We start from the raw sequence: 14,671 nt of genomic DNA on the forward strand, positions 1-14,671 counted from the left end.
CTCAACTGTGAGGGCTGCTCTCATCTTGGTATTCATGCGCCTCAGGGCAGGGGAAAGCAAGTCACAAAGTTCCATGAAAGTGCCCTTACGCATGTGAAAGTTTCGCAGCCACTGGAAATTGTCCCAGACCTGCAACACTATGCGGTCCCCACCAGTCTGTGCTTGTTTCCCGGGCCCAGAATCGGCGTTCCACGGCATGAACCTGCCCCATTAGCACCATGATGCCTGCATTGCCAGGACCCATGCTTTGAGAGAAGTCTGTGTCCATGTCCTCATCACTCTCGTCACCACGCTGACCTCGCCTACTCGCCCAGTTTCGCTTTGCCAGGTTCTGGTTCTGCATATACTGCTGGATAATGCGCGTGGTGTTTAATGTGCTCCTAATTGCCAAAGTGATCTGAGCGGGCTCCATGCTTGCCGTGGTATGGCGTCTGCACAAAAAAAAGGCACGGAACGATTGTCTGCCATTGCTCTGACGGAGGGAGGGGTGACTGACAACATGGCTTACAGGGTTGGCTTACAGGGAATTAAAATCAACAAAGGGGGTGGCTTTGCGAGAAACAGAATGGCCCCCTCAAGGATAGAACTCAAAACCGGGTTTAGCAGGCCGTTGATTTCATGGGGGGAGGGAGGAGAAAATGAATACAAAACAAATCTGGTCTATTTCTTGTTTTGATCCACTTCATCTATCTTTATATATCTTGCTGGCAGTAGACTGTGCAGTACGACCACTAGCCATCGTCATCTCCTGGGTGCTCGGCAGAAGACAGTGCAGTATGACGACTAGCCATCATCTTCTGCTGGCTGGAGGTTAAAAAACAGTGCACTGCCGGTAGGACTAAATCGCCATGAAACGAAACTTAAAAGGGAAATGACTTGGCTGAGGCACTCCCATGTTTGCCCAGGCACCCCTGACCTTATTGAGGTCGGTTAAAAGAGGACCCAGGACTACGTCGACACCGGCTACCAGTCATACTGCGCTGTCTGCTGCCAAAAGGCAATAAACTGCTGCTGTGTAGCAATGCAGTACCGCGTCTGCCAGCACCCAGGAGACATACGGTGACGGTTACCTGAGTGGGCTCCATGCTTGCCGTGATATGGCGTCTGCACAGGTGACTCAAGAAAAAAGGCGCAAAACGATTGTCTGCCCTTGCTTTCACAGAGGGAGGGAGGGAAGGGGGCCTGATGATATGTACCCAGAACCACCCGCGACAATGTTTTAGCCCCATCAGGTACTGGGATTTCTACCCAGAATTCAGATGGGCAGCGGAGACTGCAGGAACTGTGGGATAGCTACCCACAGTGCAGTTCTCCGGAAGTCGATGGTTGCCTTGGTACTGTGGACACACTCCACCGACTACATGCACTTAGAGCATTTGTGTGGGGACACACACAATCAACTGTATAAAAACGCTTTCTACAAAACCGACTTCTATAAATTTGACCTAATTTCATAGTGTAGACATACCCATAGACTAACATCAAGGTGATTAACAAAGAAAATGACTGTTGTGGACAGTTGTTAGCCAATGGCCAGGGATGTTTGGTGAGGTGCCAGCTATGCCCGTTTATACCATCCGTGACTTTAACCGCTAGGACGCACTGTCCCTTCGCGGCGGGCAGCCCGGGCTAGGCTGACGGATGCCCCAAGGTCCTAACCACCCGTGACTTTAACTGTTAGAGCTCAGAGCTCCTTCGCAGCGGGCAGTCAGGATTGACTGACAGGTGCCCCAAGAGTTTGCCCCGTGGAGGCGGCACAACTCAACGCTAGGCTCTTAGTACTCTCACCTAATGGCCAGGCTTTATAGCCAAAACGGCTGAGGTTCTTTAATTGTGTTGGTTGCTTTACAGTAAACCAGAGAAACAAGTCAGGCTTATGCACAAATGGTTACCAAAATTTATTAAACTAGATTCTAATCATGTGGTTACAAAATTGCTAGTGCCTACTTATTTAAATGTAGAGATGTTACACACACAAACAAGTTACAAAACTGAAGCTACAATCCCAAAGAAAGAAAACAAAGTATAGAGCTCTATTTCAAAATATGTGTACACTAAAGATAGGAGATCAGGTGTGGGTGCTTCTTACCCTCCTTGCATCTCTCGATTCCAGCGGTGCCAAGCCAGGATCGGTCACTCAATTCCGCGGAAAGACGAATAAGGGACAAGGCTTAGGGACCCTCTTAGCTGCAGAAGCCTTGGGAGGCTGTCACTTATCTGACCAGCAGATAGATAGTGAAAAGCACTCAAAACTCATGGTGCTGTAGGTCCCCTACTTATACCTCTGTACTCCTTTATTCTCTTTCTCCTTTCTTATGCCAAATTGGGGCTGGTCTGTCTGGGCGACGCCAGCTCTCGCAAGAGTAGTTCACACTTGCAAGGGAGAGAAACAATAAGTTTCGACTACCGGACATTCCTTTTATTAGGGTAAATATTTTCCCACCTAGGATGTTGGTGTGTGTGCATCATGCTATTTAGTAGGGGCTAAGAGCCATGTCTGTCACAGTGCCTCTGCCTGCTGTGAGCCTAATCGTTGTATATGTTCCCAGAGGCACATTGTAGCAGCACACCTGTGCTTTTCACAGCTTCAAAGGCTGTGCTGGAATTTATGTTAAGTGCCCTGTTTTGGCTTCCGCAATGCTGGTCTGAGAGGGGGGGGGCTGGCTGTCTGGCTACAACAGTAAAGGCTTAAAATGGTTGCCCATAAAAAAATAAAATCTAGGAGTTTTAATGTGCTTTACAAACATCAATTAATTTAAACTCATAACCCCTTGTGACAATAGAAGTATCATCATCCCCATTTAGGAATGGGGAAACTGAGGCTTGGAGAGATTAATGTGACTTTCCCAAGGTAACACGGGAAGTCTGTCAGAGCCAGATTTAGAATCTAGGTCTCCTGACTCAGAATCCTGTAAAGTGCTTCTTTAGGAAGATGGCCTTTTTTCCTCCCCTTGTGGAAAATGTCTGGGCACTCAGCGGCATCAGTGTTCTAAAAGGGTGTTTGAGGGGGGAGAGGTGCAATTAGGTGCCTTCTTGTGATGCTTAACACAGTCAGCCAGTTACAAAAACTGTGAGATTTCTCCATTCTGTTTCACTTTTCCTGCAGGCATTGATGGCCCAGCTGCCTTCCTGAAGCCAGAAGTCCAAGACTTAGGGACCAAACTCCAAATCCTCTCTGTAGGATCTTCCACAACAGAAGATGATGCAGATCAGGACAATGATGAAGAGACCCTCATAGATAGAGCTGCCAAGCCGGATCTGCAAGAAATCCTACAGAAACGAGGTGAGAGTTGGCTATATGCAGGGTTTGGACAGGGGTCTGTCAGGAATCATCTCACAATACAAGTGTGCATGTGAGCTTCCATACACAAAGGCAGCCAGCAATTTCTAGAACATACATTGACGGATGAGTAACTGTCATTCCCTTGTCTAAAATGCTAATAGTAACTGGCATACCTATCATGTTTTAAGAGATTACAGAAATTCCATATAATTTCTGGTCTTTCCAAAGGAAGTCATCACAAATTGCCTCTCTTGGTTTTGTCAGAGTCCAGGACATTTTTATTCCATGTACCTATCTGTTAATATTATAACACAATATAGTTCTTAAGTATTAGAAACCTCCACTGCCAGCCCACAATGCAGTAATTACTTAACTGCTCAGGAGACCTGCAGGAAAGGTGCTCTTCCTGATTCAGAGGATATCCCAAACAGCTGTTATAGAAAATATGCATAAAGGTTTATTGTCAAATACTGTGTCCCGTTGAGCAGTTTCTCATCAGAGTGTCCACTGCTGCCAATTGTATCACATCCCTGCCAGTACTGCAGGAAGTCTGTTAGTTGCGTGCTGTCTAAACATTTTGCAGTGAAATAAAAATGAATACTGTGTTGTTTGATGCACAGTTTACATTACCTTGTGGTGCCTGTCATCTAAAAGGTTCCCAAAGGACTTAACCTTTGAGTTATGTAGTAATTTGTAAGGATCGTGTCATCCACCACTCAGAAGCAACAGTTGTTTATCCATGAACAGCAACATTACACAAGAGTTAGGACAGGAAGTGCAAGAGAATAACTGATTGAAATTACACGGGAAATTTAGGAAGGCAGAATGTAAGTACACAGATTAGAATTTGGCCAGAACACCAGGGTTAACGCCTTTCCTCTTTCAAAATGTGCCTTGGGATGTTTGACAAGTAGTCAGGAACTTAGCTTTATATCTCGTCCAAAACGCAGCACCTCCAGCAATGCTTTGTATGTGCAATACCATACTGGGACATTAGTATACTATTGATTCATAGGGAAGAATGCAATTTACAGGATCAACAAAACCAGGTACTTCAGCACTTTCTGCACTTTCCCACTCCTAACCTTGCTTACCACAAGAAATCGGGTAGGATCACAAAATAAAGTGGTGTGACTCCAAGTATAAATCCCAGGAAGCTTACAGAAGTTCCCTCTCAGTTCTTGTTTGAGTATATGCCCTGTGGGTGCTGTGCACTGTTGACCGGAGACCGTAAAGCAGCATCTGCAGGCCTGGGCCTGCACAGAATAACTCCTCATGCTCCCATATAAGGTCATGTAGGGAGGTGCGGACCCACTGCCACTCATTTATCTCTCAACCCGTCTGTGGCTTGAGATGGAGCAAAACTTGGGTGATGTCCACACTACTGTGGTAAATTGACCTAAATTATGCAACTCCAGCTACATGACTAACGTAGCTGGAGTTGACGTAGCTTAGGTCGGTTTACTGCGGTGTCTGCACAGCACTGGGTTGATGGGAGAGTGTCTCCCGTCGACTTACCTTACTCTTCTCATTCAGGGTGGAGTACCAGGGTCGACCTGAGAGTGATTTAGCGAGTCATTAGACCCGCTAAATTGACCCCCCAGTGCATTGATTGCCGGAGTGTTGATCCGGTGGTAGTGTAGAGATAGCCTTAGTGTCTGCTGTTCTACAGCTTCCCACCTTTCTCACTTTCTGTGAATTTTTCATTTAGTTATTTACTTAGTTTGTTTAATTTCAGAACAGTTGTGGTTTCAAAGGGAGGTCTCTTCCCTCCCCCCTCCAGGACTTCTAGTTTAGTACATTGGCACCGGATTATGCCAAAGACACTGTGGTTTAAGCCCTGCCCATGCAACAGTAATTCTAGTTGTCTCTGGTGTCTCAGAGAGACTTACTTCCCATCAAAGGGCAAGGTCTGCTCAGGGTTTAAAGGCAGGTGTAGAAATGGAACACTCCTTAGCTTCTGAGGGGTCTGCTTCCCCACTTGCACATCAGCCTCAGCAGCTCAGGTGACTGCTAGAACCTTGGCAGCACCCCAGAGATAGTGACTTCTAAGAAAAGAAGACTCTTTCCCTTACCAGGGAAACAAAGAGTGGTAGGTCACCCAATAAATCTCAGTCCTGGGACACCTTGAGTCCCCTAAGGGGTTACCTTCCCCTCTTCTTATGTAGTACCGACACCTTGGTACCAATTTCACTTGGCGTCTCAGACTGAAATCAGTACCAAAGCATTCGTACCTGTGACGGGTTGCACACTCACCACCGTGGTGCCTCCTACTGGTTGCTCCGGGAATTAGTTCTGTCCAGCTGTGGAGCGCCCTCTGCAGGTGGTGTCTCACCCGTTCTGCTCGGCAGTGCTGTCTGGGACCCGCATTGCTCCCTGGCTTGCGTCATTCTCTTCTGGACACAGCCCTCCGGCTGTGCCCCACTCGGTTCTCTCCTCTTCCGGGGGTATCCACAGTCCTCAGTCTGGAGCTGCAGTTGGCCATGAAGGCAGGTGCAAAGTCTAGCCCCTTGCCTCGGGCAAGCCACAGTCTGTATCAGGCCATGCTCCTCTATGGCCAGGTGTAGTGGAAGGAGGAGGACCCAGGTCCATCCACTACTCTGGGTCCTGGCCCAGGGACTCTCTGGCGGCAGCCATGTGCTGACCTCCTTCTCTCCCCTCCACTGCTCATGCTCCCTGGGCCACTTCCCTTTGGCTCTTGCACCTTCTCGGCCCTTTTTTAGCAGGGGCCGCAGCCTGGAAGGTATCAGGCTGGAGCTTTCCCTCTGCTCCCCTGAGCCTGCCCAGTGCTGCTCTATCTAAGGTGCTAGCCCTGGGAGCCAGTACTCCTCCCTTGCTTGTCAGGGAGAGACTCCTGTCTCTTCTGCTTTGTAGCCTTCATATAGGGCCCAGCCTGGCCCTGATTGGCTGCTTCTAAGCCTTCTATGATTGGCTGGGCTCTGTGCATCCGCTCCAAGGGCTGCTATTAACCCTTTGTCTGCCAAAGTGGGGCAACTGCCCCACTACAGTACCACATAAGACGTTGTGTGCAGAAAAGTCTTCCATGCACAGAGTGGCTCCTACATCAGTACCATCCAGCACCTCTCAGCCCCTTGATGTACACAGGGTTTCTACCTGCACTCCGGTACCATCGTGTCTTACAGCTCCAGTGTCAAAGAAGCTGTTCTGTCAACTTTGCCAGTACTGCATGCACCAATTCCTCCTTGGCACCGATCCACATCCCAGTTCCAGCACCATTGGCTATCATAGCTCTTGACCACGCTCGAGATTCTTTTCTCTGGAGGATCTTCTCATTTTGGATAAACCAGGGTCTCCCTTACTAAGGAGCTGTCATAAATATAAAGGGAAGGGTAACCACCTTTCTGTATACAGTGCTATAAAATCCCTCCTGGCCAGAGGCAAAACCCTTTCACCTGTAAAGGGTTAAGAAGCTAAGGTAACCTCGCTGGCACCTGACCCAAAATGACGAATGAGGGGACAAGATACTTTCAAATCTGGAGGGGGCTGGGAACACAGTGTTTGGTCTGTCTGTGTGATGTTTTTGCCAGGAACAGATCAGGAATGCAGCCTTCCAACTCCTATTAAGTTAGTAAGTAATCTAGCTAGAAAATGCGTTAGGTTTTTTTGTTCAATGGCTGGTAAAATAATCTGTGCTGGAGGGAATGGATATTCCTGTTTTTGTGTCTTTTTGTGACTTAAGGTTTTGCCTAGAGGGATTCTCTATGTTTTGAATCTGATTATCCTGTAAGGTATTTACCATCCTGATTTTACAGAGGTGATTCTTTTACCCTTTTCTTTAATTAAAATTCTTCTTTTAAGAACCTGATTGATTTTTCATTGTTAAGATCCAAGGGTTTGGGTCTGTGTTCACCTGTATCAATTGGTGAGGATTGTTATTAAGCTTTCCCCAGGAAAGGGGGTGTAGGGCTTGGGGGGGATTTTGGGGGAAGACGTCTCCAAGTGGTCTCTTTCCCTGTTCTTTGTTTAAGATGCTTGGTGGTGGCAGCATACTGTTCAAGGACAAGGCAAAGTTTGTACCTTGGGGAAGTTTTTAACCTAAGCTGGTAAGAATAAGCTTAGGGGGTCTTTCATGCAGGTCCCCACATCTGTACCCTAGAGTTCAGAGTGGGGAAGGAATCTTGACAGGAGCTGTACTAGATCTCTCTCTTGGGTACTGCACTGACAGGTGCAGCTTGACTTCCAACACTTGGTACCATCACCAATGCCTCAGGGCGCCCCCTTTTAGCCCAGAGGATATTTCTGACTCTGAGGTCTCTGTACAGGGCTCTACCTTGGAACTGTTACACCCTTCTTGAGTTCATTTACTGAAGGGGACCTTGTGGAGCCCACCGGGTACCCTAGACCTTTGGGATATGAACATCCTTGGAGACGCCTCACCTATCCCCCTCCTGGCTGGGCTTACTGGAACCCATGGGAGCACTTTGTGGAACAGTTTTAGAGGGTACCAGCTAGAAAGAAACCCCGACACCCACCAGTACCACATCATTCACAGGCACTGACAGACAATCCTTCGGTGCCGTATGCCCCCTCGGTACAAGAGGAGCAATAGCCACAGATGGAGGAAAGCTCACCCTTATCAGCCAAGTCCTCCTCCTCCTCCCCAGATGAGGTTGTAATGCCACCATTGCCCTCTTCTGATGATGACTTTAGAGCTTTCCAGGAGCTAATGAAACACGGGATGGAATCCCTCCAGATCCTGCTAGAAGAGGCCCAGGAGTCTCAGCATTCCCCGATAGACATTTTAAATATCATCCCCGCAGGGAAAAATTGCCCTACCAATTAATAAGGCACTGTTATTGCCTTCATGTACTTTATTGCAAACGCCTGCCACTATTCCACCCAAGTGGGGAAATAAAATATGTTGTATTACAGCTAAGGGAATGGAATACTTCTCCCATCCCACCACTAATTCCCTGGTGGTGGATGTGGCTAATGAAGGAAACTATCAACCTTGCTCCAGACCCTCTGCTTTGGACAAAGAGGCCAAACAAATAGACCTCCTGAGCAGAAAGAGCTATTCATCAACAGCTCTTCTATTTTGTGTTGCAAACTACCAGGCTTTGACAGTGAAATATTATTTAAGTTATTCCAAGTTCACAACACTTTATTGAATGCCTGCCACAAGACTAAAAAGACCAATTTCAGTCCTTTGTTTCTGAGGGTCAGTTAATCATGAAAGCCTCCTTGCAGGCTACTCTCGATGCCGCTGACACAGCTTCTAGATCCCTGGCTACTACTGTGTATATGCAAAGAGTATCTTGGCTCCAGCCTTCTGGACTCCTGAAAGAGGTGCAGAATACCACTGAAGACCTTCCCTCTGAAGGGCTCAAGCTCTTCAGTGCAGACACACACTCCTCACTCCACACCCTTAAAGGTTCAAGGGCAGTGCTATGGTCACTGGGAATTTATATGCCTGCAACAAAAAGACACTTTAGCAGGTCTCAATCTGCACAGGGTTCAGACCATTCAAGTAGCACCCACACCAGGCTTTCTTAGACCTTTGGAGCCTTTGAGGAGGAGATCCAAACCTCACAAAAGAAGATCACTCCCCTGCCCCCTGCAACCACCCAATCTGCACCCCCTAAGAGAAAATTTTGACAGATTGGTCAAGAGCATTGAGCATCCTATTTCTCCAGATCCTCTGCTGTACAATTCTGCCATTCCACCCACTTCCAGTGATTGAATATTCCACTTCCTGCCTGCCTGGAAGCACATTGCCTCAGACAAATGGATATTAGAGGTGGGTGACATGGAATATTGCAACACAACCACCACCCATCTCCCTTCCCTGTCTTTTTTCAGGGACCCCTCTCACGAAGAGCTCTTAAAGCAGGAGGTCCAATCTTTCCTGCTCTTGGGGGCAATCAAGCCAGTTTCCCGTGAGTTTGTCAGAAGAGGGTTCTAGTCCAGCTATTTCATAGTCCCCAAAAGGTGTAGAGGGTGGAAACTAATCCTTGATCGCAGACATTTGAATACCTATGTCATTTCATAATGCTTCAAGATGGAGACGCTAGCCACCATAATTACATCCCCAGATCTGAGAAACTGGTTCATTGCCCTCGACCTCCAGGAAACCTGTTTTCATGCAGGTATCCACTCCTCCCACAAGCGTTTCCTATGTTTTGTAATAGGCCCTGAATGTCTTTACAAAGGTCCATTCAGTGATAGCGGCCCATGTATGTCAGTGGGGTATCACAATATTCCCACATTTGGATGACTGGCTTCTCGGGGTCACTCAGCAACCTCCAAGGCACTTAGAAGCCCTCAATGGGTCTAAGAACTAGGTCTCAGTTTTTGCCCATCCTGTCATGGCTGGATTACTTAAAGGCTTACACAGCTTGTTTTCCCCTATGCAGAACCCCACTCCTCCATGGGACCTTAATTTTCTCGATGCCTTTAAACCAATGTCTACCTGTTCTCTCCTCTACCTCTCCCAGGCTATCACTTGGGATAGATGAATAGGAGAACTCAATGTGCTCATAGTAGACTCACCATTCACTGCTTTCTGTATAGAAATGGTCACACTACATTCCAATCCTTGTTTCCTTCCTAAGGTCTTTTCAGAATACCATATTAATCAGGAAATCCATTTACAAGAGTTCTATCCAAACCTTCTATCCAAGTGAAAATTCTGCGAGCAGCTTCTATTACACATGGGCATATTTAACTGAATGAAAGTATAAACTAAGCAGTATGGTATATCATGTTTTAATAAAAGCTAGACAGCTTCTTATTCATTTCACTAAAGTCACTAGTAATATGGATATCAAGACTCAGAAAGCAATATCCCACAAGAGGAACATAAGGATTAAATTCTTCATACCATAATGTTTGTGAGATGCTCAGTCTCACAAGCTACAGCAAGCAGACAACACACACTAAACATCAGAAGGGCTCTCACCTTCTACTTAGACAGAACCAAGACCTTTAGGACCTCTCCCATACTCTTTGTATCCTTTGTTGAAAGGGTGAAGGGACAGGCCATTTCCGCACAAAGACTGTGAAAGTGGGTCTCGGGTTGCATCTTGACATGCTATGAGACTGTCTCAATACAAGCCCCTCACAGAGTGAGAGCACACTCCACTAGGGCTCAGTCCACATCTTTTACACTCCTGAAAGATGTTCCCATAGCAAAAATCTACAGGACCTCAACTTGGTCCTCTGTCCAGACATTTGCCATGCATTACCCTATCTTACCTGCTTCCAGAGCTGACATGTTTGGTGACGCAGTCCTCCAATATGCCGTGGATTTTCCTCCTGCCTCCTCAGCACCAATCTCTACATTGTGTTACTGCTTGGGAGTCTCCTATGGTGGTACACCCATAGGGACATATCTCAAAGGAGAAGACTTTACTTACCTGTGCAGTAACTTGAGTTCTTTGAGATGTTTTGTCCCTATGGGTAATCCACCTCCTGTTCTCCTTACTCTCTGCTGCAAATTCTCTGGCTTCGCAATTGAGAAGGAACTGAGTGATGGTGGGTCCGTACCTTCCTGTATGCCCGAGTATGAGGAATTGCTCTGGTCAGGCGTGGGCCCACGGCCACTGCTTTACAGTCTCCGGTCAAGAGTGCACAGGCATCCTATGGTGGGGCACCCATAGGGACAAAACATCTCAAACTCATGTTACTGTACAGTTACTGTATATATTACTGTAATCTCTGTTCTTCACCCAGAATTCTCTTGGACACACCTCCATCATCTTCTATACGTAGTTGTGGTGTGGTTGCTTGGATAAAGATGAAACATTAAGAACAGGGACCTGTAGTCTACTTAGGCTACACCTCCATATTAAAGATGAGGGTGTTTGTAGAATTGATTTGATGTGTTAGATTGCATTGATGCTGTAGGAATTGGAGAGAATTGGTGGTTGAAACAGTCTGTACTCAGTTATGAAGTATCTGTAAGATTGAAGAGTATAGTGAAGGATGGGTTAAATGTAAACTAGTAAGCATCACACTTACTGGGTTGGATAAACCACGTTAGGCTGGATTGCTTTTTCCTGTTCTTAAAATATCTGTTCTTGTCTGCATGGAAGTTAACTGAGATTCAGGGAGATACAACTGTAAGTGGAAAAAATAGATGTGAAACAATTGTAAAGGAAGCAGTGTGTTAGAGAGGGAGACAGAAGCCACTGAAGGCAAGTGGAATAAGGATAAAACCAAAATGAACAACTACACATAGATTTGCTTTTATGCTGGTGTGCAAATACACATGTACTGTATACTCTGTTTAAAACTGTTCTGTCACCAGGCAAAAGTGGCTGGTGCTACAATGTTATCTGCTCAGTCATAATTTTCAAATGAAAATTGTGCAAGCAGCTTCTGTTACACATGGGCATATTTAACTGAATGAAAGTATGAACTAAGCAGTATGGTATATCATGTGTATGTATTAATAAAAGCCAGACAGCTTCTTATTCATTTCACTAAAGTGTCACTAGTGATATGATCTCAAGGCTCAGAAACCAATGCCCCACAAGAGGAAAACTCACACTAGGAACATAAGGATTAATTCATAATAACATAATGTTGGTGAGATACTCAGTCTCACAAACTATAGCAAGGAGCATAAGAGAAATATGTAAAAATAAATTCATATAACATAAGTGCCTAAAATTAGGCTACTGAGTTCCTATTTTGGAACCTAAATAAATGGTCTGATTTTCAGAGATGTGGAAATATGGATTTAGGTGCCTAGCTTTCGGTCACCCTGTTTGAACATTTTATCTTTATTGCACAAAAGACAGTTAAAAGGCATCATTACTACCCTAATATTACTTTTCCATATAAATAGTCATTGCAGGTATGTTGTGGGTTAAAGTGAGGATAGGAGCAAGGAAGGTAACTGAGGGGTATGTGAATTGGTGATGCCCTGCATTTGTGACACCTTCCATTAGAGGTTACCTAGTCCTGAATTCTGACAGGGATCTCAGGCAGTTTGAATTTCGATGAGGACACAGAAGAGGAGGAAGAAGCTGGAAAGAGGTCAAGATCTCGTTCACCATATTCTGAATCTGAGAGGCCTAGTTCCGCAACCAGCCAGAAATCTGCTACAGTAAGTGTCATGAAAACACTGTTCTCAATGAGACTCAGACCCATGCTTTCTAATGCCCATGTGTAAGGTGCTGGCTTGTGTCCAGCCCACAAAGGACTCACTCCCACAACCAAGTCTCTTCCCAAGGGACTTTTCCTCTTTTGCCTCTCTGTCACTTCCGCTTCAGGACTTACTGCAGGATTCTTCCTTGCTCTTTTGGCTGAGCACTGTCTCCCAGGACTTTCTCCCTGGCGCCCTGTTTTTCCCCCCGGCAGCTTCTCTCAGCCTCCCTGATTAGGGGACTCTGGCAGCCTCTTCCAGGGAACTCCTTGATGCTCCTGCTCCCCTACTTCTCCTTCCTTACTGACAGCCTGGCTGTAGGGAACACGTGATTCCCCTCCGCAGCTGCACCTGATTAATGAATAGGGCTGGCTGGCCCCAAGCTCTGACCATTAGAGCGGCCGACCACCTGTTACAGCACCTCAGTGTTAAAACATGCTAGTTCCAGCCCCTAGCCTGTAGCCAATGTGCTCAGACCTGAAACCAGAGGGAAGCCAAGGTGTTGGCTTCCGTACCTTATATCCAGTCCTCCACTAGCTTCCACCGCCATCTGTGTCCCATTTTGATATTCTGCATCCTGACTGTTGTCACTGTTCCTCTAGTGCTCACTCCTGCTATGGGGAGAGTTAATTCCACTCTAGATACAGTCTGAGCAAGCATAGACACACTTATGGTTTTAGCCATACCATCATACTGTGGTTTTCCCCAGCCTGTCCCACTCCAGGATCAAGGCTGACCAGAAAGTGCTATTCCTCATACTGTCTTTTTTTACAATACATTTCAAGCTTAGCGATTAAATGCTATGCTAAAAGGTCTCCCTTTGACTATAACAGCTTTTCACCCTGCGTCCCCTCCCTAGCAAGCCATTCTACCCTCTAGTTACTGGGAACTCTAGCCCAGCTTTTCCTTCCTTAAAGGGGTATTCTTCTCCCAGGGTAGGAGAAACTTCTGTCCTGATTTCTTCTTCTCAATGGAACATTCCTTCCTTGAAACACAGAGATCTCTGATCCAGCATCCCTTCCCCATTCCCTTCCTCTTCATATGGGGGCTTCCTACCCAACAGGCCATTCTTCTCTTGGGTTACTAGGCCCTCTGACCTGATTCCATTTTGCTGATGGGATAGGTCTTCCCACAGGACACAGGTGCTTCCTGCACTGCATCCCCAGAGACAGATGCACAGCTGGGAGAAGTGGAGAACTTGGAGGAGTTTGCATTACGCCCTGCTCCCCGTGGCATTACAGTGAAGTGTCGAATCACTAGAGATAAGAAAGGAATGGACCGAGGCCTCTTCCCCACCTACTATATGCACCTGGAAAGGGACGACAACAGAAAGGTATTGGGACTAGCACACAGTCTCTAGCCCTGGGCTTCTGAACTTCTAGTACAAAACCTTTGGGTGTGTGGTGGAGCAGTGCTTAAATGGGGAAGGAACCTGGAGCTGAAAGGAGAAAGCTTGTGAAAAGAAGGAGGGGTTCACGTCCGTATCTGGGCGCAGGGTATGAAGGCAGCAATTGGGAGGTGTGGAAGCAATAATATAAAGAAGGTGCACTAAAGCAGGAGTAAAAGAAGAGCAGAGGGATGAGTATCTGGTTAAAAATTAGGAAGGAAAGGTGCTTAAAATCTGAGCCATTGGGTGGGCTAAAGAGAGCTGAGATTTGGGGCTGTTTGCTCATGGGCTGAAGAGAAAGGTCAGTGGTATGGAAGTGGCAAGAAGGGGTCTGCCAAAGTGGGTGGGAGCTAATGGGCAGGGGAATGGTGATAGGGACAGTGGGATGGAGGCCAAAAGTAGTGTTGTTGCCTCTGGGCTCTTCCAGAGCTTCCTGTCATGACCAAAGTTTTGTGTTTCCAGACGTTCCTTCTTGCAGGGAGAAAACGGAAAAAGAGCAAAACATCCAATTATCTCATTTCAATTGACCCAACAGATTTATCCCGGGAAGGGGAAAGTTTCATTGGAAAACTGAGGTGAGAGCCGCAAATAAAAGCCATCAACAGGTGCACACTTTCTGTGCTCATGTACTGCAAGAGAGGTTGGAGTTCTTCTCTTGCTGAGTCAGAGCCAAGGGCAGCAATCTAGTCCCATGCCAGGCAGAGTGTGACCTCACCCTCTCTTGGTTCACCCCTGGCTGTCCCTTTGGTACCAGTATCTCTTTCAGAGTGATGACTCTGGCCACTTATGTGAGGAGTCCTGGCTTGATGTTTTTCCAGGTCAGGTTATGGGCTCAGTGTAACAGATACTTTCACTAGAGCTGTTTATTGAGCTGCTGATGGGAAAC

At 46.6% G+C, this 14,671-nt stretch overlaps 1 protein-coding gene across 2 annotated transcripts in view; it reads left to right on the plus strand.

The window, feature by feature from the left end:
• The window catches only part of TULP3 (TUB like protein 3), an 80,774-nt gene that overhangs the window by 54,921 nt on the left and 11,182 nt on the right, over positions 1–14,671 (plus strand). For both annotated transcript variants that reach the window (XM_074935535.1, XM_074935542.1), the window contains exons 4-7: positions 3,107–3,283; positions 12,229–12,359; positions 13,534–13,731; positions 14,248–14,360. In XM_074935535.1, the coding sequence (XP_074791636.1) occupies positions 3,107–3,283; positions 12,229–12,359; positions 13,534–13,731; positions 14,248–14,360 (619 nt within the window). The remainder of the gene's footprint in view (positions 1–3,106; positions 3,284–12,228; positions 12,360–13,533; positions 13,732–14,247; positions 14,361–14,671) is intronic.

The sequence above is a fragment of the Natator depressus genome, chromosome 1 (genome assembly GCF_965152275.1).
Source record: "Natator depressus isolate rNatDep1 chromosome 1, rNatDep2.hap1, whole genome shotgun sequence".
NCBI classification, from domain to species: Eukaryota; Metazoa; Chordata; order Testudines; family Cheloniidae; genus Natator; species Natator depressus.